The following is a 26495-nucleotide window of genomic DNA, read 5'->3' as shown; positions in this document are numbered from 1 at the left end:
AGCCCTACATGGCATCGGACCTGGGTACCTGAGAGACCGCCTCCTGCCAATTACCTCCCAAAGACCGATTCGATGGCACAGACTTGGCCTCCTCCGGATTCCATCTGCCAGCCAATGCCGCCCCCCCGGAGGTTTTGGTGTCTTGTTATTAAAGGACATTCCAGTTAAGCTTGTCTCGGCAGTCGTTACTGGACGGAGGAGGGGGTCAGAACAGAACCATTTCTTCTCCCTCCCCCACTGGTCCGCAAAAATGGAAAGGTTGGGGAAGCTGCACTAGATACTGCAAACTAAAAAGCAAATGAACTTTAAACAGTCCCCTATTCCCCTATTCCCGTCTGTATTATTTGCCTCCTTCCAAAGTGGCTTTTCACCAAAGATAAAAGACCCCAAAACGGTTCATTGCACATTAGTGGTTTGCTTCTAAGATTAAACTCTCTGATAAGACATGAAAGAAACATTATTGGGCAAGTTATTGCTTCTTATCTTTAAAAATAAACCCCCACCTTTATTAACATAAGACAGATAAAATGAATCTAGGATATATTTAGAAGTTGGGCCAATTCAATTATATTCCCCTGAGGTAGTCATTTCAAATCATTCTCAATGGCACTTAAGTGAGTTGAACCTTTAATACACACATTGACTCACCAGAAACAACCAATACACAATTTTCTTCACCTCTTTCTGAAATCTCTGTGGGTAACTACCGTTTTGATTTGTAATGTCTCTGGAAATCTAGAGAAGAATAATCTCGGCTACATGTACATAAAATAGTTTGCCACATGCCAAAGGTTGCTGTGAGAAACTATTTACTTATTTATTTTAGAGATTTTTATTAACAAACATGTAAAATACACACACACAAAACTTAGACTTACACCACATTTATAACAATACAATACGAACAGGAACTTCCTGTTCTTTATAATAGCAATCATCAATCGATACCGCTCACCTTATATTATTTCCCCTTCTATTGGATTTCATTTGGATTTCACCATTCTTAACCCTCTTATTTTACTCATAACTATAATTTTTTGAGTTTTGTTATATTCCTTCATTGATTCTTGTTTCTTTCCTCCATCCACCTATACCATTTATCCCATTATCTGGTAGAATTCTGATTCTTCCTTTCCCTGGATTTCTTTAGTTAGTTTATCCATTTCGGCACAGTCCATAATCTTTCTTATTATTTCATCTTCGCTTGGAGTTAATTTGTTTTTTTCCATTTCTGGGCAAAGGCAATCCTTGCCGCCATAATTAAATGTAGTATTAAATACTGGATTTCTTTTTTGTATTTCACAGACATAATTCCTAATAAAAAAAAACTTCAGGTTTCCATTCTATTTTAACCCCTGTTATTGCCTCCAGCCAATATTTGATCCTTTTCCAAAAAAGTTTAGCCTCCTGTGAGAAACTATTTAAAGGTGCCAATGTTTAGTAAAGTTAACATTAGTAGTGGAGCTTTAATTCAGATATTCATACTCATACATTTCCTTTCAGAGACGTAATTTTGAATAGCAGTGTTTTACCAGATCCTGCATCAGATTACTCATTGGTCTCCGACCTTAATATCTTTTCTTAATAATGTCTTCACCTGAGCTTGCCCACAAACAATCGAGATGGTTTCTTCTACCATATCTTCATCAGCTCAAATGCATTTTCTACTGAACAAGTGTTAATCTTGCCTAATAGCAATAGTACTTAGACTTACTATATATACCGCTTCATAGTGCTTTACAGCACTCTCTAAGTGGTTTACAGAGTCACCATATTGCCCCAATCCGGATCCTCATTTTATCGACCTCAGAAGAATGGAAGGTTGAATCAACTTTTGAGCTGGTCAGGACTGAACTCCTGACAGTGGGCAGAGTCAGCAGAGTTAGCTTGCAATATTGCATTCTAACCACTGCACCACCACGGCCAGGGGTGGGTTTCTCCCGGTTCGCACTGGTATGCCAGAACCGCTTCGTGAAATTTAATGTACCTTTTGGAACCTGTTCCAAAAGGAAGCAAGGAAGGAAGGAAGGAAGGAAGGGGGAGAGATACACACAGGAAAGGAAGAGATACACGGAAGGAAGGAAGGAAGGAAGGAAGGAAGGAAGGAAGGAATGGAGGGAGAGTGAGAGAAAAAAGAGACGAAGATAAAGAAAGAAGAAATAAAAAGGAAGTGGGAAAGAGAGAAGAAAGAAAGAGGGGGAGAGAGACAAAAGGAAGGAAGGAAGGAAGGAAAGAAAGAAAGAGTGAGAGAGAGAGAAAGAAAGAAAAAGAAAGAGAACTTATGGCCACAATTGAGCCCAAAATTTTGGTTGCTAAGCAAGAGCATTGTTAAGTGAGTTTCACCACATTTTTCAAGTTGGCCACGCCCATCCGGTCACATGCCCACCCAGCCATGCCCACCCAGTCACATGACCACTGAGCCACTCCCACAAAACAGGCCACACCTACAGAATAAATTCTAAAAATTTTGAAACCCATCACTGACCACGGCTCATTCTTCTATTCCAACCTTTCCTGATCTGGGTATCCTCTAGATGTATAGATTTCAAGATTGCAATATTTTCAGTTTCTGGGAAATTTTCAGAATTGAGATTCACTGACCTGGAGGGTGTGTGTGTAGCATGAAACATCCCTCTCTACTTGATTCCTCATGAAAACGGCTGTAGCTTCCCCACCCTCATACTGGATGCATTTTTGATGTTTTTAACTTTTTAGACATTCAGAGTCACATTACAAGTGAGTGGCAATATATATATATTGATTATATTGCTCTTACATTGTGAAATATTTGTGTCTATTTAGAATATTAGTAAATATGTGTAAAAAAAAACTATTATAAATACTTCACCATGATATAGAAAACATTACACTTACTTTGGATGTGTGAATACATCTATGAGCTTGACTTCTTCCACCATGTCTCCTCCAATAGATCGGACTAAATCATAGAAGTCGTTTTCACAATACTTTTCAGAAGGTAGCCAAAAAGATATGTCATTGATTACAGGAGGATATTTACTGAAAGGCTAAAAAATATAAAGATTAAAAAAAGATGTAAACCAATGTCCTGAAGTAAATGGTGGGAATATAATAAAAAAGTGATTACTCTAAATATTATTAAGATTGTTTTATTTATCATTATTGCTTCCTACTTTTCCATATAATCATTCTAAATTAATTACAAGACAGGTTAAGCAGCAATAAAGTTACATTATATGTTGAATCTTAAAAATATTATACAATATTGCATCTTAAAAATGGAAACTTTAAAATTTAAATTTAAATAAAATAATCCTTTAAACACATATGCAGTATTTTCACCTAGCTTTATCACATTTCAGATTAGCTCTTTGCATGCTGAAGTTCAAAAACCATTTTTTTTTCATTCTGTATGTGCTTAATATTCATAGATAAAGACATAACCACCACTTCCAATGTTAGAAAGACTAAGCAAGAAATTTGAAGAGATTTCTGCAGGCTACTTTAGCTGACTGCAGTTCTGCAGTTCGGCTGTTCAAATCTCACCGGCTCAGGGTTGACTCAGCCTTCCATCCTTCCGAGGTGGGTAAAATGAGGACCTGGATTGTTGTTGGGGGCAATATGCTGACTCTGTAAACCGCTTAGAGAGGGCCGAAAGCCCTATGAAGCGGTATATAAGTCTAACTGCTATTGCTATTGCTACTCTGTACTGCACAGAAGGCCGGGTTGCACATAACATAAATCCAGGCTTTGTTTAACCTAATTACAGTTTGTTTAAACATCTGAATCCATAACAAGCAACAACTTATGATTTACTGGAAAACAAATCTAGATCTAATGCCTCCGTTTGACGTTAGATTACAAATTTCATATACTTTCTTTAAAAAAGAAAGACCCTGGATTGCACAAGCAAACAAACAAATCTCACAGCCTCCATGAACACACAGCTTCCATCAGGGCCTTACAAACATACAAGTAAAAAAAAAAAAAAACCCATGCTTTTCAATAAACAGTGTAATACTGTTTAAACAAAAGCCCGCTCCCACATAAACAGGAGCCGAACATCCTTTTACTCCTGGGAAACTTCAGATCCATCTGGATACTGTAATAGACAGCAGCAAAACAAACCATTGTTGTCTTAATAAACTGGGATTAGCCTATCAAGGGTGCCAAACTCGCAGCATCTCGTTGACGGTTCGCGACTTTTCCTCTTCTCGTAGCTGGGGTGGGCGTGGCCTGCGCATATCGCAGGCCACCAGTTTGACAGCCCTGGCCTATCTACAAACTAATATGTTATTAAGCAAACTGTTCTGACCCCCCTCGTTCCACACCAAAGCACACTCCGAGCCAGAGATAAATTACGGCATTTAATTAACAGGCAAACAGGTCCTTGGCAGAAACCCAGCACAGACAAGCTTGGGCTGCAATAAACACAGATAAGGCTTGGCAGCAATCCAGCCTGCCAAGCTCACACAAAGTTCTCCGACATTCGATTCTGTGTTGATTTCTGCAAAGAGGGGAGTGTGCACAAGTAGCCTTTTTATAGTCTTGAGAGGAGCCTAATGACCACCAGCTGAGTACAATCACCTCCTGTGATTGCGTAATTGTTCCTGACGCCTAGTAGCTCTTCGATGGCGTGCATCCAGGAACAACTCACTACTGGCCTCCGGCTCACTCTCCCTTATCTCCTCCCCACTGGTCCAAGGCTCAGGTGCCTCCTGGTGGCCAACCAGCCTCTCTGCGCCCTGCTCAGAGTCAGAACCCTGTCCAGGGTCCTCCACATCCTCCAGAGCCGACTGATAGCGCCCCTCGCTGTCGGAGTCTGGTGGCAGCTCCAACGGCTCCTGCTGGGCCACAACAGCAAACCATGCTAAAACAGTATTGGCTTTACATTTATGAGTAAACAAAGAATGACGAACCCCCTGGTTTTCTTATCATGTGCTAAGACAGGAAAATAGGACTTTAACTTTCATGGATATGGATGGCCCCGCTCACAGTTTTTATTTGTAAGTTTTTTCTCTAACTAGAGGTCCCAGCCAAGATGAACAGCATGAAATAGAGAAAACAAAAACAGCAAAAATAAAATAAAAGGGGGGGGGGGTTCGTCTGCCTGTCAATTCCATCTTGCAAATGATCCACCTTCGGCCTACATTCATGTTAACATATTTCCTCTTTTGTCCTGTGCCCCATCAAGTGATCCTCAGCTGCTTTGGCGGTAAACAATGTTTCTTAGTTCCCCTTTTTTTGCCCACAACAGCTGATGCACTGCCTGATTAATATAATGTATTAACTCAATAGGAGAATATATTTTATGCCTGGGAAATATTTTACGACAGAACCCGCGGAAATCCTAAGCGAATACCTGATCAAAGTAATAAACTTGCAAGAAGGCTAAATTTACAATAAACTGATTTACACAGACCTGGCCGCACGTGATGCAAACGCTTTAATGAATATCTGATCAGGGATACTGTGAGAATTTCAAATTAACAACCCCACAGTGATCCCAATTGTGAATCACAAATGCTTATCCAACTTGTTACATGAATAAACTTGTCAAACGAATTCATTGCCTCTACAGTGCTTGCAAAACTCAAGCCTCGATAAAAAAAGCCATCACACGTTTCTTCAAAGAAATACCAGAGTGTATGAATGATACTTTTGCACATCAATACTACTGCAGAACATTAAAGAGCCTCTACAGAAAATGCATGGCCACAAAGCTCATGTGAACCGTGTGACTTATGTTGAATGTTGAATGTTTAATAAATTTATAGGCCGACCAATCCCGGAGGACTCCGGGCGGCTTACAACAATACAATTAAGATAGAAGTTAAAAAACACAGAAAAACATAGTTAAAAAGATCACAACATACACCCAGTCTAATCGGGGCTGGAACTCAGACATAAGTTCAACAGCCCGGGGCTTGCCGGAATAGCCAGGTCTTAAGAGCCTTACGGAAGGCCGTGAGAGTGGGTAGGGTCCGGATCTCTGGGTTTATCAATATAAAACACTGTTATGGTAAGGACTGTATTTTTATGGCAAAAATGTTATTTGTATATATTGCCAAGAGTGTTGTTCTAGAACAGGTCTAGAACACATTCAAGGCCCAGGGGTCAGATCCGGCCCGCAGGGTACTTTGATCTGGACCACAGGGCCATCCTGGAAGCAGTGAAGGACCAGCCCGTAATGCTTCTGCCAGTGAAAACGGAGCTTCATTTTCACTGGCAGAGGGTTGCAGGAGGCCATGGCAGCCGAAAACGGAGCTCGGGAGCCATTTACACTAACAGAGTGCGCGGGCCCCCACAGGCGCCCCCGACATGAGTAACATCGAGCTGGCCACACCCACCCTGGCCACGCCCACCCAGCCCCCTGAGGTCAAACACAACCCTGATGCAGCCCTCAATGACATTGAGTTTGACACCCTAGAATGTTATGTTTTATACTGGAAATTAATTTATTATATGTTCTATTTATTCAAACTTGTTGTGGCCCGGCAGGAGCTGTTGGAGCTGCCACCAGACTCTGACAGCGAGGGGCCCTATGAGTCGGCCCTGGAGGATGTGGAGGACCCTGGACAGGGTTCCGACTCCAAGCAGGGTGCAGAGAGGCTGGTTGGCCACCAGGAGGCGCCTGAGCCTTGGACCAGTGGGGAGGAGACAAGGAAGTGTGATCCGGATGTCATGCATTGGAGCAGTGGGGAGGAGACAAGGGAGTTGTTCCTGGATGCCCAGCAACGCAGGGCAGATCGACATAGAGAGCAGCTACACAGTTACCAAAGATAATTGGACCCAGGTGGATCCCGGTGCAGCTACAGAAAAGGCCCTCCCCCGGGGCGCCACCAGCCGGCATTGTCTGGTTGACGGCACCGGAGGAGGCCCAACCTGTGAGATCTTGTTGGTCGTTGGGAGGTATGTTGCAGGAAGCGGTCTCTCAGGTAGCCAGGTCCAAACCATGTAGGGCTTTAAAAGTAACGACTAGTACCTTGAAGCACGTTCGGAGACCAATAGGGAGCCAGTGCAGCTCGCGGAGGATGGGTGTAACATGGGTGTATCTAGGTACACCCAGTATTGCTCGCGCGGCTGCATTCTGGACCAACTGCAGTCTTCGAACACTCTTCAGGGGCAGCCCCATGTAGAGCGCGTTACAGTAATCCAGTCTTGAGGTGACGAGGGCATGAGTGAAGAAAATGTTTACTCACCTAAAATATAATAGAATACCAGAGACCAGAATGTCTTCATTCATATTTGAGGATTCATTACAAATATAAAATCCACAGAGTGTGATTGTAGCACTTCTTCGTAACAGATAAACTATGAACCAAAATGTTCCCAGGAACCAAAGAATTCCTGTCTTGCCCCTAGAAGTACCTTAGGATCACTTTTGGATATTGCCCTGTGCAATCTCCTCCCCCCATCCTTTTATAAATCAATAAGCACTGAATATTTTCTAGAGGGAAACAGAGACGGAATCAGCATTCATAGAAAATTTCCTTGTACTGAAAAATGTCAACACACAACATTCTGTCTTAAAATTGATATCGTATCAGAAGGAAATTAATTGTCATTTTGCTTGATTAAGCAGAAATCTCCCACTGGTCATATAGAGTTAAATATATTTCTTCTTCCTTCCAATTATAATTATCCATCTATCTGGAGAAACATGAATGTGTGATTTTTGCATATATTTTGCATATATTTTGTGACATGCAAATTACTGCAAAAACAAGCATGCAAGCAAACTGCATCAGGAAAAGCATCTCAATTCCCCAATTACTGAGCTAATGTAATCGTTTCACAGTCACTGAGGCAAGTGTTGTATTTAAACATTTTGTTTTCTCCAGCTGACATAATTCAGTTCACTGCTCTGGACTTGGTTGCAACTGCAGTGAAATAAGAATCAAGGAGAAGAAAATGTCCTAGTTCAGTGTTTCTCAACCTTGGCAACTTGAAGATGTCCGGACTTCAACTCCCAGAATTCCCCAGCCAGCGAATGCTGGGGAATTCTGGGAGTTGAAGTCCGGACATCTTCAAGTTGCTAAGATTGAGAAACACTGTCCTAGTCTTTGTAAAGTTCCTAATCTTTGGACAATTCTACAGTATACAGCAGAGGTGGGTTCCTACCAGTTCGCACCTATTTGGTAGAACCGGTTCGTCAAATCTACCGAACCGGTTAGAAGAGGTTCCACCAGTGGACCCGGAAAGCAGGCCACACCTACAGAAGAGGTTCCAAACTTTTTTGAAACCCACCACTGGTCCTTGGATATGATTATTCTACACTATCATGTTCAAATTTATAAAACTCAGTGCCTCTGTGAAAGGTAAGGATGACTACTGCGTTTGTGGTGCAATCAGAACATTGCGTGTGTTGAAGTTGTTTTAATGCAAACCAAAGATGCCTTTTAAAAAAGAAGTTTACATCCTATTCTTATGCAGGCCAGTGCTGTGTGTGAGGGAATTTAAGGTGGTTCTGACAAGTGTCGTCGGCATCTTCATATCCGGTCACATGGGCGGCAAGCCACTCCCATCCGGTCACATGGGTGGCAAGCCACTCCCACAAAGGAAGTTACACCCACAGAGTAGGTTCGAACAATTTTTGAAACCCACCACTGGTGTACAGTATCACTGATTCTTTGTTCCCAAGATTATTGTAAGGGTTCATATTTTGTTTGCCACTGAATGGAGCTCAACAGCAGTGGATGTGAATTATTAATTGCAATAATAACACATATATATTCTATCCTTCCCATACAAATTACGTGCCATTTTTGAAATTACAGGAAATCATTTCTCACACGAGGACTCCATTACAATCTTAGATAATTTTAATTAAATAACCCATGTTTGTTAAATTAATGTGCAGGCCACAATTTTTTTTTTCACATATAGTAAATTATTGGAATTTTTAATACATTAAAATACACCTAGGCAAAAATATTGTATATGATAAGTATGTGTTCTAGAATACATTTTAAAAAAACTTAAAAACATACAAGTGGAAAAAAATATAGTATTACAGCCTTAAAAAAAACTTAGCAATAGCAATAGCAATAGCAGACATATACCGCTTCATAGGGCTTTCAGCCCTCTCTAAGCGGTTTACAGAGTCAGCATATCGCCCCCAACAACAGTCTGGGTCCTCATTTCACCCACCTCGGAAGGATGGAAGGCTGAGTCAACCTTGAGCCGGTGAGATTAGAACCGCTGAACTGCAGATAACAGTCAGCTGAAGTGGCCTGCAGTACTGCACCCTAACCACTGCGCCACCTCGGCTCTCGACGTTATGTCTAGTTGTTCTGGTGTAGAGTGTCCTATAGCATCGTTTTGTGGGTAGAAGTTGAAACAATTTATGTCCAACCTTATGCAAATTCAAAATGACACCAAACGTTTTTAAAGCTTTCTCCTTATCAAAATACACAAATCTTCTCCTTTGGCATTAAAAGTATCCATCAACCCCATTGTTGGACCACTTGGGAGTCTAGCTTTAGGGAAAGGGTCATTCAGTTATGCCAATTAAATACGCCGATTCCTTGCTCCAAAAAACCAAACCGCCAACTTCCCAGGGAAACGCTGGATGTACTTACATTGGCAAGTAAATAAATAAGTATCATAATCTGGAAAATCTTGCTTAGCTGTGACACAGGGCACAATGACCAGTCCCCTCTTAGAACCTCTTCTATAGGAATGATGAAATGTTTGTTTTAAAAGAAAAAATAAAACTTTTGAAACACCAGAACCTCTTCTATAGGCATGGCCTACTTTGTGGGAGTGGCTTGCTGACCATGTGACCGGGTAGGAGTGGCTTGCTGGCGATATGACTGGGTGGGTGTGGCCAACTTGTAAAATGTGGTGAAACTCACTTAACAATGTAGTATGCTAGTTTAAGGTTATACTCACACACATTTTTATCAAATATTTTTTTTAAAAGCAACAACATATAAACAAAGAAGAAGAAAGCAATCTTTAAAAAAGCTAGCAGCACAATAAAGGAACAAAAATAAAAGAAAAATATAAAACAGAACAAAACAGATACAAGGGAGTAGCTTCCGATATTCTTTACAGACGTTCTAAGACTAATATATTCTAGGCTTTTTTTTTTTAAATGTCTTTACATTTATTTTTCCCTAGGCATCAATTCCCAGGATTTTTGAATTTTATTAGACTGCTTTTGTCCTCTTTTTAACCTTGTTTTTATTCTCCTTTACTGTTTTATTGTATTTTTTTTTCTTGATGTATTTTATATGTGTTGTAAACCACATCAGGATGCCACAAAAAAAATGCCTCGGATAAATAGATGCTACATTTTGTGACCATAATAAAAGCAAAGCTTTAAAATATAGTCGCGTGGAAAAGTAAACACACCCTACTGATTTTATTTTACTCTTTCAACCTATTTCAACAAACAGATATTTGATCTCCATTTCAATAATGTTGACAGATAAAGGGAATGTAATGTAACAAATATCGTGTGCTGTTTACATTTTGGGTACACATTGCGGAACTTAAATAAACATAAATGCAAATTTTGTGAGTGAAAAAGTAAGTACAGCACTACATTGAGCATTATCTCAAATACCTACAATTAATATCAGATGCAGCAATTAGTGCAAATGATTAGAGCATTGATTTGATTGATTTTATTTTGATTTTATTTGTCTTGTATGCCGCCCACTCCCGAAGGACTCCGGGCGGCTCACAATAGACAAGGGAAAGGGGGAAAACTAGACAAAGACAACACTTTAAAAACAAAACCACAACATTCACAATTTCCGTGGGGCTGGATATTTCACAGGCCCCCCGGCCAGCTGGAGCAGCCAGGACTTGGTGGCTTTGCGGAAGGCCGGGAGGGTAGTAAGGGTCCGGATCGCGACAGGGAGATCATTCCAGAGGGCTGGAGCTGCGACAGAGAAGGCTCTCCCCCGGGGGGTCGCCAGCCGACATTGGCTGGCAGATGGAATCCGGAGGAGACCTAACCTGTGAGATCTAATCGGTCTGAGGGAGGTAATTGAGAGGATCTAGGAGGAATCTATCTGATTTAGACATTTAATTTGCTTTGCTTTTTGCTTTTTGAAGTGTGAGGTGCCTTAACTGAAAAAGTTCTCAAAGGTATTCAAAAAAAAAAAAGATTATAGATGCCTATGAGCCTGGAATCATCAACAAGTAGAGAAGATTTCAAATGATTGCCAATTTATCCAGGCCAGGCATACCAGGAAGTTCAGCATGAAGTCAGATACTAAAAGAAATTTCTAAGAATCCCAGAAATTAACTATGTGACCCACAAGTATCTTGCCACATTAGAAAGAAGCTGGGGAAAAAATGAGATCTACATTGGAGGTCTGTCAGGAGGAAATCTTTGGTATCCAGAAAAAAAACACATCTGAACAAGACTAAAACTTTGCTCATGAACTACCTAGGCAAAGACCAGGATTTTTGGAACATTGTGCTCTGGACAAACAAGGCCAAAAACTGTATAAAATTATTTGATCACATCAGAAAATATGTTTGGCAAAACCCACAGACAATACTTCACAAGAAGAACCTGATACCAACTGATACCAAACACAGGTGGTAAAAATGTTGATTTGGGATCCACTATGAATTTGCGGTGACTCACTATGAATTTGTGATGGCTCAGCGGCTAAGACGCTGAGCTGGTCAATCAGAAAGTTTGGCAGTTTGGCGGTTCGAATCCCTAGTGTCGCGTAACGCCCCCGTTACTTGTCCCAGCTTCTGCCAACCTAGCAGTTCGAAACCATGTAAAAATACAAGTAGAAAAATAGGAAACACCTTTGGTGGGAAGGCAACAGCGTTCCGTGCGCCTTTGGCATTTAGTCGTGCCAGCCATATGACCACGGAGACGTCTTTGGACAGCGCTGGCTCTTCGGCTTTGAAACGGAGATGAGCACTGCCCCCTAGAGTCGGGAATGACTAGCACATATGTGCGAGGGGAACCTTCGCCTTTATCTATGAATTTGCACTGAGAGGGAACATCAGTTAAAATTATATTAGAACATCAGTGGTGGGTTTCAAAAAATTTTTGAACCTACTCTGTGGGTGTGGCCTCCTTTGTGGGAGTGGCTTGCCGGCCATGTGACCTGGTGGGAGTGGCTTGCCGGCCATGTGTCCTTTTTCCTTTTTTCCTTTCATCTCTCTCACACTTTTTCTTTCTTTTTCTTTTTTCTTTATTTATTTCTTCCTTTCTTTCTCTTTCTCTCTCTCTCTCTCTCTCTGTGTGTGTGTGTGTGTGTGTGTGTGTGTGTGTGCGCGCGCGCGCGTGTGTCAGTGGTGGGTTTCAAAAATTTTTGGAAACTCTTCTGTAGGTGTGGCCTGCTTTCCGGGTTCACTGGTGGAACCTCTTCTAACCGGTTCAGTAGATTTGACGAACCGGTTCTACCGAACCGGTGCGAACCGGTAGGAACCCATCTCTGTAGAACATACACAATCTCCTTTTTATAATTACAATTTATGAAATAAAAATCCTGCCGTGGAGTTGAACAAGTTTTATAATGCACTTGTTTATATAATGCACTAAAGTACACTGTTTCACAGATTTTACAAGATAATGAGGAAGTTGCATTTTTCATCTATTTTCTTCTACTTGTTTTTCCTTCCCAGATCCTTGCTAAAAATTTTGCACAGTACTTAGTTCAGGAAAAAGATTATTTTGTCATCAACTTTGGAATGGGGCAAAATCACAAGAGCAGAAGGATGGCATAAAATCAATGAGGCTGTTTTGCATATTGGATCAGGATTTTCTTTTATAGAGGAATATTTTCGGTGAAAACCATTTTACAGTAAATTGAAAATTATTTCATATGCTTCTTATTTTGAAATTGGATGGAAATAAGATTTGGGAGTATAATTGGAGAGGACTCCAAGAACTAGAGTTCAGGTGCTTTTAGTTTCCCATCATTGATTTAATATTTTAGACCACAGTTCTATTTGTCTTGCTTGTAGCAAGCAGAGGTGGGTTCCTACCAGTTCGCACCTATTTGGTAGAACCGGTTCGTCAAATCTACCGAACCAGTTAGAAGAGATTCCACCAGTGGACCTGGAAAGCAGGCCACACCTACAGAAGAGGTTCCAAAATTCTTTGAAACCCACCACTGGTCCTTGGATATGATTATTCTACACTATCATGCTCCTATTTATAAAACTCAGTGCCTCTGTGAAAGGTAAGGATGACTACTGCGTTTGTGGCGCAATCAGAACATTGCGTGTGTTGAAATTGTTTTAACGCAAACCAAAGATGCCTTTTAAAAAACAAGTTTACATCATATTCTTATGCCTGCCAGTGCTGTGTGTGAGATAATTTAAGGTGGTTCTGACAAGTGTCGTCGGCATCTTCATATCCGGTCACATGGGCGGCAAGCCACTCCCATCCGGTCACATGGGCAGCAAGCTACTCCCACAAAGGAGGCCACACCCACAGAATAGGTTCGAACAATTTTTGAAACCCGCCACTGGTAGCAAGGTATTTGGAAGCTCGTGTGGATAATCATAGGCAATAACATTAAATTCAATGGAAGTATGGTAAATTAGAACATGGAAGTGGAGCAGAAGGAAAACAATGCTAAGATGAAGTAGCAGCCAGGGAACTAGAGATCATTTGAGCAAAATCCGAAGACTGCTGAGCATTTTTCAGCCAAAAAATGTTTAGCTACTTTCAAGGTACACATAAAGAGAATATTTGACATGGTGATAATGTATTCTGCTTTGGGCATTTGACTTGTACTCTTATGCATTTGATTTCTCTTTTGTCTCATTCTGTTCTTATAACAACCTTCCTGCATTTCCTATTTATATCCAATTATTTCTCTGGAAATGCAGAGCGATCTCTGGGACTGATGGATTGTTAAAATAAGCTCAATCATCTAGGCAAATGGATTCTGAAAAGCTGGAAAATTTAATACGGAAGCACACAAAAGCATTTATTGAAATTTAACCTGCCTTACTGTTGAAGCATTGAAAGAACAAACAACAGTAAATACAGCAATGGAACAGGAGATGGAATGATATAAAACAAACTCTGAGAAATAAGGGCAACAATGAAAATTTAACCAAGGAGTAGTGGCGAAGGCTCTAGCAATTTAGGAAGTGAAGTAACCATTAAATGAAAGTACTCATCATATCAGATATTCATATCACATATTTTTATTTTATTTTAAATTCTGTCTGCTGAATTGTATATCTCAATAATAAAAGTAGTTATCTTTGTATTAAAATTTTAGGAATTAGCCATTTGCATTAGTTACAAGATTTGATACGAAATAAACTGTTCTAATCCTATACTATTTATTGTGATCTGAGAACAAGTACCTTGATAATTTTAAATGCCATTGATGCAAACAAGTTAATTGTCAATGGATTCTTTGTATTTGTATAATTAGAGTCATTTTATGAAAGCAAGACACCTGTAATTGGTTCACTGACAAATGCGTGCTCGAGAAAGCGTGCCGACAAAACCGTGGCGAGAAAAGAGCGAGGTCAAAATTGCGCCCACAGAAGCGCACTGATAAATGCGGGCCGACGAAAGCACGCCATTAAGAAACAATGCGAAAACAACGTAAAAACGCTAACGCTAACCCTAAACCTAACCCTTATCGCGCTTTCGTCGGCACGCATTTATCGGCGCGCTTCTGTGGGTGCGATTTTGACCTCGCTCTTTTCTTGCCGCGGTTTTGTCGGCGCGGTTTTGTCGGGCCCATATTTGACGGGTCACGCTGTAATTAAATGACTGAACAGAGTATTGAAGCACTGTGTAAGTAAAATCCTGAGCACATGACTTTTGCTTCTACAGTTATTAACATGCAATATTAGGAAAAGTTTTCCTCGCTGACTCTGGAACAGACCAAGGCTGAGGAACCACACACATACGAGATGGATGGGTTTATCTTACTCTAAAACAGGGGTGTCAAACTAGTGGCCCGCGGGGTGGATGCAGCACACGCAGGCTACGTCCACCCCAACTCTGCAAAGACAAAAACGGTTGTGTGACGCGATCGAGTTCGACATCCGTGTTCTAACACATCGACACACTCAAAACACTACAACCACAAAAATGCAAGGATTGAGGAAAGAATGAAAAGTGTAATATTTTTTCTCTTTAACAGCCCTTCAAATGGAAGGATGCTATTATGTCTCCCCCTAGTCCTTCTTTTTGTTAAGACTAAATGTACACAGTTCCTGCAGTCTTTCATCATACATTTTTAGCCCCTAGCTCCTAATCATCTTTGTTGCTCTTCTCTGCATTCTTTGTACAGTCCTGGCATCTTTTTTGTAATCTGGTGACCATTTTTGTGTCATGATAACTGTGGTCTTACCAAAACAGTATAAAGCGCTACTGACATTTCACGTGATCTTGATGCTATCCCTCTGTTGACGCTGCCATTGGCTTTTTGGCAGCTGCAACACACTTACTGGCTTATATTTAAGTGAATTGTCCACTAGGACTCTTAGAACCCTCTCACGGTAAGAGCCGAGGTGGCGCAGTGGTTAAATGCAGCACTGCAGGCTACTGCTAGATCAGCAGTTCAGCGGTTCTAATCTCACCGGCTCAAGGTTGACTCAGCCTTCCAACCTTCCGAGGTGGGTAAAATGAGGACCTGGATTGTTGTTGGGGGCAATATGCTGACTCTCTGTAAACCGCTTAGAGAGGGCTGAAAGCCCCATGAAGCGGTATGTAAGTCTAACTGCTATTGCTCACAGTTACTGTTGTTGGCCCAGCTAACACCGATTCTATACCTGTACGTTTGGGTTTTCTTGTTAAAGTGTGAAACCTTACTTTTCTCATCACTGAACTGCATTTTCTGGATAGGAGCAAGTATTCAAGTCTGCCAAGATCCTTCTAGATCTTGAGCCTATCTCCCAGAGCAGAGCAGGGGTGTCAAATTCATGTCGTCATGGCGGCATCACGTGATGTATCGGGACTTCCACCCCCCTTTGCTAAACCCCCCTTTGCTAAACCATCCGTGGGCGTGGCCAGCGCGTGATGCATCCAGCCCATGCATCCATGGGCTGGGAGTTTGACCCCCCTGTTTGAGAGTGTTGGTTATTCTCCCCAGCTTGGTGTCACCTGCAAATTTGATGAGTTTCCCTTCTATCCCCTCATTTAAATCAATTATGAAGATGTTGAAGAATACTGGGCTTAAGATAGAACCTTGGTGTACCCCATTGCATGCTTCCTTACATGAACACATCAACCCAGAGTTCTGATTCAAGGCACAGATGACCAGGCTCAAATTAGCAATAGCAATAGCAATAGCAGTTAGACTTATATACCACTTGTACCTGAGAGACCGCCTCCTGCCGATTACCTCCCTTAGACCGATTAGATCTCACAGGTTAGGTCTTCTCCGGATTCCATTTGCCAGCCAATGTCGGCTGGCGACTCTCCGGGGGAGAGCCTTCTCTGTTGCAGCTCCAGCCCTCTGGAATGACCTCCCCGTGGAGATCCAGACCTTTACTACCCTCCCGGCCTTCCACAAAGCCACCAAGTCCTGGCTGCTCCAGCAGGCCGGGGGGCTTGTGAAACATCCAGCCCCACGGAAATTGTGAATGTTGCATTTTTAAATTGTTGTCTTTGTCTATTTATCCCCCTTGTCTACTGTGAGCCGCCCAGAGTCCTTCGGGAGTGGGCGGCATACAAGACAAATAAACTAAAGTAAACTAAACTAAACACTTCATAGGGCTTTCAGCCCTCTCTAAGCGGTTTACAGAGTCAGCATATCGCCCCCAACAACAATCCGGGGCCTCATTTTACCCACCTCGGAAGGATGGAAGGCTGAGTCAACCCTGAGCCGGTGAGATTTGAACAGCCAAACTGCAGAACTGCAGTCAGCTGAAGTAGCCTGCAGTGCTGCATTTAACCACTGCTCCATCTCGGCTCCTTTGGACGTATTATGCGAAGAAAAGGAAAAGGCTCTGAGAAAGATGAAAGAAAAATGAAGAAGAGGGCAACCTGAAGCAAGGTGGAGGGATTCAGGTAGATTGGCAATGAGTACATCATTGGGAGACATGAAAAAGTAAGCTAGGGATAAAACATTATGAAAAAAATTTATCAATGTGGTCACTAGGAGTTGAAACCGACTCAATGGAATATAATCAGTCGATCAATCCATGAATCAAGCAGTCATGTGCTCAAATATTCAATGTCCCCCTAATATCTACAGATTTCTTGAAGAGGACTCCAAGTTAAAAATTCATTTCGAAGAAATCTTGGAAATTCATTGGCTGTGCCATTTCGATGTTATAGAGGAGTGGAAGCTGTATATTTTTTTTAACACAAATGCCTAAGTATATTAGTAACTTCCTCAAAATATTTTTGCATGCATGCAGATAATATTTTCGCTGAGAAGAATCTTAGAGACTGGTGCTGTGGAATGGAAGGAATGCACATAACAAACTTGTTTTGCAATACTATCTTTTTGTTATCCACAAAAAATTTGAGTTCATTTACATATGCTCTCAGATATTTTCACATGTTTACAAAACCCAGAAACTTTGCACATATCCTCCATTACAATAAAGTCGATTAACCAATCATTCACATTGTGGGTTGTTCCTCATTATTTCAGGCATCCAAATTCAATTTACATACTAATGATGCATATTTGTTCTTAATAGGTCTGCTGTTAAAAAGCAGAACACAATAAATTAAAACCATTTAAGCATCCTACTCTAGTCTGATGAAAATATCTGAGAATGCATATATTTGTCTTGTGAAAAAATGCTAAAGATAAACGGAAATGACAAACATGAACTACCGTACGAAGAAAAGCAGTTGAAGATCATCAGTACTACTCTGAGATAATAGAGACTGAATTGGCTGGTTTGAGTACCAGTGGTATTATATGCTCATTATATTCTGCAACACAAAGATAAATTCTATTATCTATTTTTAATGCAGGCCAATTTCCCTTGTGGTGTGGCTTATGCAAACCTAACTGAAGTATAACCAGAATAACCAGTAATTCTTCTCATACTATATTTGGCATTGTTTGAACATAAATGCCCAACAATTTAATAGAACAGATTCTGAAAGAAGGGAAGCTGGAGAACTTGTTATAACCACAGATCTATAGGAAATATGTTATCTTATCCCTAACTTTAGTTTTGCACCAGCTTCACACTTCATGGGACTATAGGAGGTGTTGTGGCTCGGCAGGAGCCATTGGAGCTGTCACCAGACTCCGACAGTGAGGGGTCTTATGAGTCGGCCCTGGAGGATGCGGAGGACCCTGGACAGGGTTCCGACTCCGAGCAGGGCGCAGAGAGACTAGTTGGTCACCAGGTGATGCCTGAGCCTTGGATCAGTGGGGAGGAGACAAGAGGGAGTGATCCAGAAAACACCTGTGAGTTGTTCCGGGATGCACGCCATCGAAGGGCTACTCGGCGTCAAGTACAACTGCGTAATCACAGGAGGTGATTACGCTCAGCTGATGCTCATTAAGATCCTCTCTTGATTATAAAAGAGACTGCTTGTGCCACGCCTTTCTGCAGAAGTCAACGTTAACAATTAACAAGAAACAAACTTGGCAGGCTGGATTGCTGCCAGAGTTTGTTTCCATTGCTGCCAAGTTTTGTAGGACTTGCTGCCAGAGTGCTTATCTCTTTGTTTATGTGGCTTGCAGACAACGAGAGTCTGGACTGATTAAAAAACATTCTCATATACATTGGTTTCGGTGTTTGTTCCTGGACGGAGAAGGGGGGGGGTCAGAACAAGGAACTATAGCTGTATGTTTGCCCTGCCTTCCCTTCTGCAACAGTATTGGGCTTCTTCTGATCCCTCCTTCTGCTGGAGCTCATCAATTCATCAGATATCTCCCTCACCTGGAAATTGATATAGATCTAACTTTCAAGTTATTTCATGACATCTGACACTCTTTCCAACTTCTCAGATCTTGGTAAGACTTCCATCTCCATGATACTGGTGTTGTGTGCATCATGTTTTGATTTAACTTTACTTTTCATAATGTGCACTGAGATGAGAAATATCCATGGCATTTCCATGTGTGTGTGTGTGTGTGTGTGTGTGTGTGTGTGTGTGTTGTGACTCAGCAGCAGTCTTCTGTGAGTCTTTTCGGGATGCAAGTTTAGCAATGCAGCTGGGGCTCGTTAGTGGGTCTTCGGGTGATAAAAGGACGGATGGTGCCACGCCCTGGTTGCAGGAGTCAACATTCCTTCGTTCGTTCATGCATTCATTGATCATCAGTCGTGGTTTATTTGAGAGCACTTGGAGAAGTGATTTGCTTTCTGTAACCCTGATTCAAGGAGGCACTTGGAGAAGTGCATTGCTCTGTAAGAGTTTTTGTTTGGTATTCTGTTACCTTCTTGAAAGAGACTTTAGTTCTGTTTATTTTGGGGTTCGCAGCCAGTCTGAGCCGAGAACTGCTAAAGAGAGTTCCTTTTAAGTTTGTTTGCCTGTCGTCTGTTAACGAGCGGAGAAGCGGGGACAGAACATATATATATATACACACACACATACATACATACATACATACATACACACACACACACAAACACACACATACATGTATATATGTATGTATGTATGTGTGTGTGTGTGTGTGTGTGTGTGTGTGTGTATATATATATATATATATATATATATATATATATATATATATATATATATATATATATATATATATATATATATATATATATATTTTACAACCCCCGGTATGCCCAAATATGGGAGGAAGATCACTACTTCCATTCTCTGTCCTTCGGCTCGTCACATGAGACCATCCAGACAGAACCCAATATTTTTTTACTGTTGCCTTTTTGTACATTTGTTATATTTGTGCTGATAAATAAATAAAGGGAGACTAGTATAGATCTATTTCAAGCTATTTAGCTCTCATCAGATAGCCATACCCTTATTGGGAATCGAGCCTGTGCTCCCAGTAAGGGTATGACTAGCTGATGAGAGCTAAATAGCTTGAAATAGATCTATACTAGTCTCCCTTTATTTATTTATCAGCACAAATATAACATACATACATACATACATACATACATACATACATATATACATACACACACACACACATACACACATACACATCTGCAGTTCTCCATCTTCCTTCTTGTTACTCAAAGCACAAAGAAGAATGGTTTGTGGATAGCATGGGATGCATAACTTGGATCAAGAACATTACTGATATACATGCCTCAGTGTTACATGGATGCTCCACTAGGCAAGCAAACTGTTCTCATGAAGAAACCAGTTATATCATGCTTGAGAACTTGCATAGCTTTTTTCAAAGGTTGAGGGGTGTAGTGGAAGTGCATAGGTTTTATTCACCTAATTTCTTTATTCTTTCAACATCCAGTTGATGTCTCAACTACCCTCCCTCTTGCAATTTTTCACACTGTTCAAGATGAAACAGACTGATTGATTCCTTTTTTGAGCTGCAAATGCTTTCCCACACGTCTATGAAATCAGTTACTTCTTTATAGTCATTTGGTAGCCTGACCAGACTTGGAAAACAACGCACGTAAAGTAGCAACCTCTATGCCCTTTTCAGTTAATATTGATTAAATGAATAAAATTAGAGATGCACACTGAAACTCATAGAAAGCTGAGCTGAAGTAGGCCATTCAAGAGCCAAGGTGGCGCAGTGGTTAAATGCAGCACTGCAGGCTACTGCTAGATCAGCAGGTCAGCGGTTCAAATCTCACCGGCTCAGGGTTGACTCAGCCTTCCATCCTTCCGAGGTGGGTAAAATGAGGACCCAGATTGTTGGGGGCAATATGCTGACTCTCTGTAAACCGCTTAGAGAGGCCTGAAAGGCCTATGAAGCGGTATATAAGTCTACTGCTATTGCTATTGCATTGCTCGAATATATTACTACTTAAATGAGTTAATATGAGAGGAAATAGTAAATTCTATTTGTGGAGACTGGTGGGTTCTAAACACCAAATTTTATATGAAATTAATAGCTTCTTTCCCTGTGTAGTTGTCAAGGTTTGTTGACTGTCCACCAAGTTACTAAGGCTGAGAAAGGCAATATTTCAAACATTACTAACAAAAAAACCAGATGGTTATTTTATGCTTACCTGGAAAAAAAAATGCAGTATGATTCTTAGATTTGGATTCTGATAAAAACAACTCACACAGATACCACTTTAATGAATTCACTCATTTATGATGAGAGCCAGAATTTTTGTTTATTCAGTTTCCAAGATTCAGAATCCTAATCTTTTATTTCTTGACATAAAATATAATAAATGAAACTACAAATGAATATCGCCTGTTTGCCCACCTTCTCCAAAATGGAGCAATAAATTACTCAAGCAAAATATCTGCATTATAGAACTTTAACCTGTCTTAAGCATTACTTTCTCCATTATTATAAGAACATCTACGATAATCTACCAGAGATATTATATTTTTGACATACTTTTCTTTCAAGAAAGTTGTTAAATAGCTGACTGTTGTGGCCCAGCAGGAGCCGTTGGAGCTGCCACCAGACTCCGACAGCGAGGGGCCCTATGAGTCAGCTTTGGAGGATGTGGAGGACCCTGGACAGGGTTCTGACTCCGAGCAGGGCGCAGAGAGGCTGGTTGGCCACCAGGAGGCGCCTGGGCCTTGGATCAGTGGGGAGGAGACAAGAGAGTGTGATCTGGACGTCAGCAGTGGGGAGGAGCCAAGGGAGTTGTTCCTAGATGCCCGGCACCGGAGAGCTAATAGGCGTAAGGAACAGTTACGCAGTTACAAGAGGTAATTGCACTCAGCTGGTGGTAATTAGGCTCCTCTCCAGACTATAAAAGGAATGATTGTGCACACACCCTTTTACAGAAGTCAACGCATTAACGAATGTTGGAGAACTGTGGTGTTAGCTTGGTAGGCTGGATTGTTGTCATGGCTTATCTGTGCTGGATTGCTGCCAAGGCTTGTCTGTTCTGGATTGCTGCCAAGGACCTGTCTGTCTGTGAATAAATTCCGTAAAGTATCTTTGGCTCGGAGTGCTTTGGTGTGGGCCAAGGGGGGGGGGGGTCAGAACAGCTGACTAAACAAAAATAGTATTTCCATAGAAATAAAATTCCAGATTATTTGCTATTAACCTTATCAACATCTTTAATCTTACCTGGAAGTGTATGGTCTGGTCAATGTGAGACACATTAAATTGTTTCAGGAAACGTTCATCTTGGCTCCAGAAAAGGCGAATGTCAGGAATCCCGTACAAGATCATGGCCAACCGTTCTAAGCCCAGACCAAATGCCCAACCAATTTTGTTCTCAGCACCAGCTGTAGTTACAGAAAGAAAGAAAAAAACAGGTCATAAGGAATGAAATGAGGGTACATTAGCTAAATAATGGTACATTCCAGAATTAAATTAAATTGATAATTTGTAAAGAATGAACTTGAAAAAATAGTGAATCAGCATTCCATCTTTTTACTTTATTCTACCATAGATTCCACTTTTATAGAGCTGTCCTATATTCCCTAACGCACACTGCATTTTTCATGAAAATGAAAGTTTACTATGTCATGAAGAAGAACCTGTGGTAATAAATTCTGCTTCACAGAGTTGGCTTCCTCAGGGTGCCGTCGGCCAGACAGTGTCGGCTGGCCACCCCCAGGGGGAGAGCCTTCTCTGTGGGAGCGCCTTCCCTCTGGAATGAGCTGCCCCCGGAGCTTGGTATAATCCCCGACCTCCGGTCCTTCCGATGCGCCCTAAAAAATTGGCTTTTCCAGTAAGCCAGCCTGGCCTGAACAAAACAAAATAAATTATTGTTTATTGTTAATTTTAATTGAACTTTAAAAAAATGTTATTGTTAATCTTAATTGGGTTTGTTTTGGATATTCTATTTAAATTTTTTTTAACTTTTGTAATATGTGTTTTTTTTTAATGTTGTACGCCGCCCCGAGTCCTTGGGAGAAGGGCGGCATATAAATCCAATAAACAAACAAACAAATAAACAACAATACTGTGTGTTATGTAAAATCTTTCCTTGCATCTGTTCTGAATCTCCTACTATTCAGCTTCATACGATGATTCTGGATTCTAGTCATGAGGCTACAATAATCCCACTGCAAACGTTATAAATGCAAGGATTGGTCATAAAATAACTTTTTCATCACTGTCACAACTAGAAATGATTGCTAAAAAAGGCAGTTGCTAAATGAGGATTAAAGACTTCAGACTTCATTATTAAAACCAAGTTGGTAGCCAATAATATGAATCATAAGTCCACATGCAAAATTAGCGAAGATTTATGTCTAGTTTTAGAATTCTTTATTTATTTAATAAATCAACCAAGAACTAATATATTCGAGCCTTATATTAACTGAATCCCAAACTTCACTTGTGGTACAGATCTGTAAATAGAATTATAATCCATAAATAATATCCAAGCTGAATTAAATTCTATATTAAACATGCTCTTCAAATTCATATTCATTTTTGACATTTATGCATATTACCACAGATTAGTTTGTCATTCTTGTAGAGAGAATATTATATATGATTGCCAAAAAAGGCATAAAGTGGCGCAGTGGTTAGAGTGCAGTACTGCAGGCCACTTCAGCTGACTGCTATCAGCAGTTCAGCGGTTCAAATCTCACCGGCTCAAGGTTGACTCAGCCTTCCATCCTTCCGAGGTGGGTGAAATGAGGACCCGGATTGTGGGGGCAATATGCTGACTCTGTAAACCGCTTAGAAAGGGCTGAAAGCCCTATGAAGCGGTATATAAGTCTAACTGCTATTGCTATTGCTATCACATACAACGCCAACCTCACTATATTTTAAGGATATATAAATCTTAATAGTTTAATAATAATTTTAATTGGTTTAAAAGTACAAAGATAAAAAATTTACAAATTAAGAAAAATATAAGGAAGAAAAAATATGTTAAAAAAGGAAAAAATAAATGATTTCCCTTTCATAAAGACAAGTACAAACAATTTCAGAAAATTAATGCCTTGTGCAACATTCCAATCTAGATCTCTTTATTCCATAATTCATACTACTTTTTCACTATTAAATGTGAAAAAGGGGGAAAAACTGCTTATTGCATTTACAAGAAATTTTATAAAACCAATTGTCTATTTTGGCAATTAATATTGGAATAGTACACCAATGGTAAAACATCTCATACCAGTTTTTTGTTATATTTGTGATAAATTTAATATTCAACTTCCACTGATATTCCTGTTGTTGCATATCAATTGTCCTGTTAAAATTCTTCATCCATTTAATCATAATCTACGCAATTTTATATCACTCAAACATACCTCAGCTTAGAAGACTAAAATACTTGAAAGTTGTAATCTTTCTTACATAAATTAGCTGTTGTGTTTGTATTTCCTATGCTTTTGTTTCAAACTACCCTTTAATAATCTGATGCCACCATTTATGCTTTCATTTTATTTCAGATTATTTATCAGCAGTCCTTTTGCTAGAAACCTCAAGAAATGCTACATTAATTTGGGGGTTTGACAATTAGAAATGTTTATGAATGTAGAAATGCTGGATATTATTGAATTTTAGACCAAAAAGTTAATCTATTATGGTCTTCCACATGCAAAAGAAATGTTGTTTTAATAGTCTATTATGATTTAAAACTTTTTAGTCATAAGAATAACCTTGGGATTTTTAAAATATATATATTTTATTACATTTATATTCCACTTTTTCTCCAGAAATTTTTATTTGGCCCCAATTTTCTTCTCCTTTCCCAATAGGCTCCAGAAGTACTGTTAAACATATCAGTTTCAACTGCCTTTAATTATTAATAATTATTTTTAATCTGATTTTTTTAAAAATGTATTTTACTTTAGTATTCAGTCACATTCACTATTTAATTAAAAAAATAAGGGCGTCAGGCCTGCATTTATATTCCTTTTATAATTTTGGCCTGCCACACTTTCTCTTATTTCATTATGCTGTTTCTTTAAGTATAGTTGATGGGAGGGGGGAATAGACAGGAGTAGGATTGTGGAATGTATTGTTTTCATTCTTTTCTAGAAGCCAAGGTCATCTTTTGTCTCTGCACTTTTACACCTGATCGGAAGCAGCTGGGTGGAGATGCCAGCATGGAAGAAGACGATTGGACCATGTGATGGATTGTGGGTGTGGGGACAAGATCATGAACTTTTAACTGGGTGGGATTCTGATGTCATTTCCAGTATTGGGATTAACACAGATGTCCCTAAGATGTCTGTCTAATTAAATTGGAACAAAAAGGATCGTTGTGCCTTGGACTCTGATTTAATTCTGCATGATACTTGGAACGCTGACAAAGGGATGTTAACAAAACAAAACCAAATTGAAGATTCTGCAATTCCTTTCTGTATAAAAACACAGGGACACTATGTGCCAACTAACATCTGTACACAGAGAACACAATAAGGTAACAGTAACAGAGTTGGAAGGGACCTTGGAGGTCATCAAGTCCAACCCCCTACTCACACAGAAGACCTGTACTAGGGATTCAAACCACTGACCTTTCTGTTCGACAAGATCAGTGTCTTAGCCACGGAGCCACTTCAAGGAACCCTGTCCAGCAGGCTACTTAGCATATATGTAATATCAGAAAATCAAATATGCAATTTTGCAAATAGCTTTAAGTTGCATTTTTAAAAATGCATGACAGATGAATTGTCTGTCTTCCACAATTCTATAATCACAGTGATTATGACAATTATAACAGCTTTATTTCATCTTAGAAATTGTCAGAAATGATAAAGTCGCCATGGTGGCTTTTAAAACTCATACTTATTATCAAAATGTGTATTGCCTATTACTATCCAAATATATAATTTAAAGAGAGCAAAAAAAGAATATGTCAGACAGCTTTTGATTGCATGCTCCTTTCTCGTCTAGTCTGACAATCTAGTCAGCAAATCTCGAAAAAAAAGTATGCGATGACATTTGATCTCTGCTCCTCACTAAAAGCCCACTTGAGCATCAATCACAATTAACAAGTGAAAAGTATCACCATTTAAAATAACTTTGATTGTCAACATTTTAGAGATCTTTAATGAAGAAAGTGAATTGCCAACTTTTCAATCAGTGTTTCATATACTTTAATAGAAATAATGAAGTTGATCCTACAAAACATATTAACTCTTTTATGTAGCCCTGTAAATCTGGTTCTTACCACCCACAGACTTTTTACCACGCTAAAATAACCCTTTAGTTCACTTTGCTAGGGCCACAACATATCTATCTAATCTTCAACAGCATATATATGTGATCAAATGACAATTTGGCATTTGGAAATCAAGACTCTTTTTTCCTGACATTACAATTTTCAAGAGAGCAGCAATTAATTTTCTATAGTTCAGTGTTGTGGCCCAGCAGGAGCTGTTGGAGCTGCCACCAGACTCCGACAGCGAGGGGCCCTATGAATCGGCTCTGGAGGATGTGGAGGACCCTGGACAGGGTTCCGATTCCGAGCAGGGTGCAGAGAGGCTGGTTGGCCACCAGGTGGTGCCTGAGCCTTGGACCAGTGGGGAGGAGACAAGGGAGAGTCATCCAGAAGCCAGCAGTGAGTTGTTC

General features: G+C 40.3%; 1 protein-coding gene across 2 annotated transcripts in view; it reads right to left on the bottom strand.

Moving 5' to 3' along the window:
- The window catches only part of FARS2 (phenylalanyl-tRNA synthetase 2, mitochondrial), a 217014-nt gene that overhangs the window by 55579 nt on the left and 134940 nt on the right, over positions 1-26495 (bottom strand). For both annotated transcript variants that reach the window (XM_032222695.1, XM_032222696.1), the window contains 2 exons: positions 22077-22237; positions 2875-3026 (listed from right to left, as the gene is read on the bottom strand). In XM_032222695.1, coding sequence (XP_032078586.1) covers positions 2875-3026; positions 22077-22237 — 313 coding nt within the window. The remainder of the gene's footprint in view (positions 1-2874; positions 3027-22076; positions 22238-26495) is intronic.

The sequence above is a fragment of the Thamnophis elegans genome, chromosome 8 (genome assembly GCF_009769535.1).
Source record: "Thamnophis elegans isolate rThaEle1 chromosome 8, rThaEle1.pri, whole genome shotgun sequence".
In the NCBI taxonomy this organism is placed as follows: Eukaryota; Metazoa; Chordata; class Lepidosauria; order Squamata; family Colubridae; genus Thamnophis; species Thamnophis elegans.
Note: the sequence above shows the minus strand (reverse complement) of the source record. Positions and strands in the feature narration are given on the sequence as shown.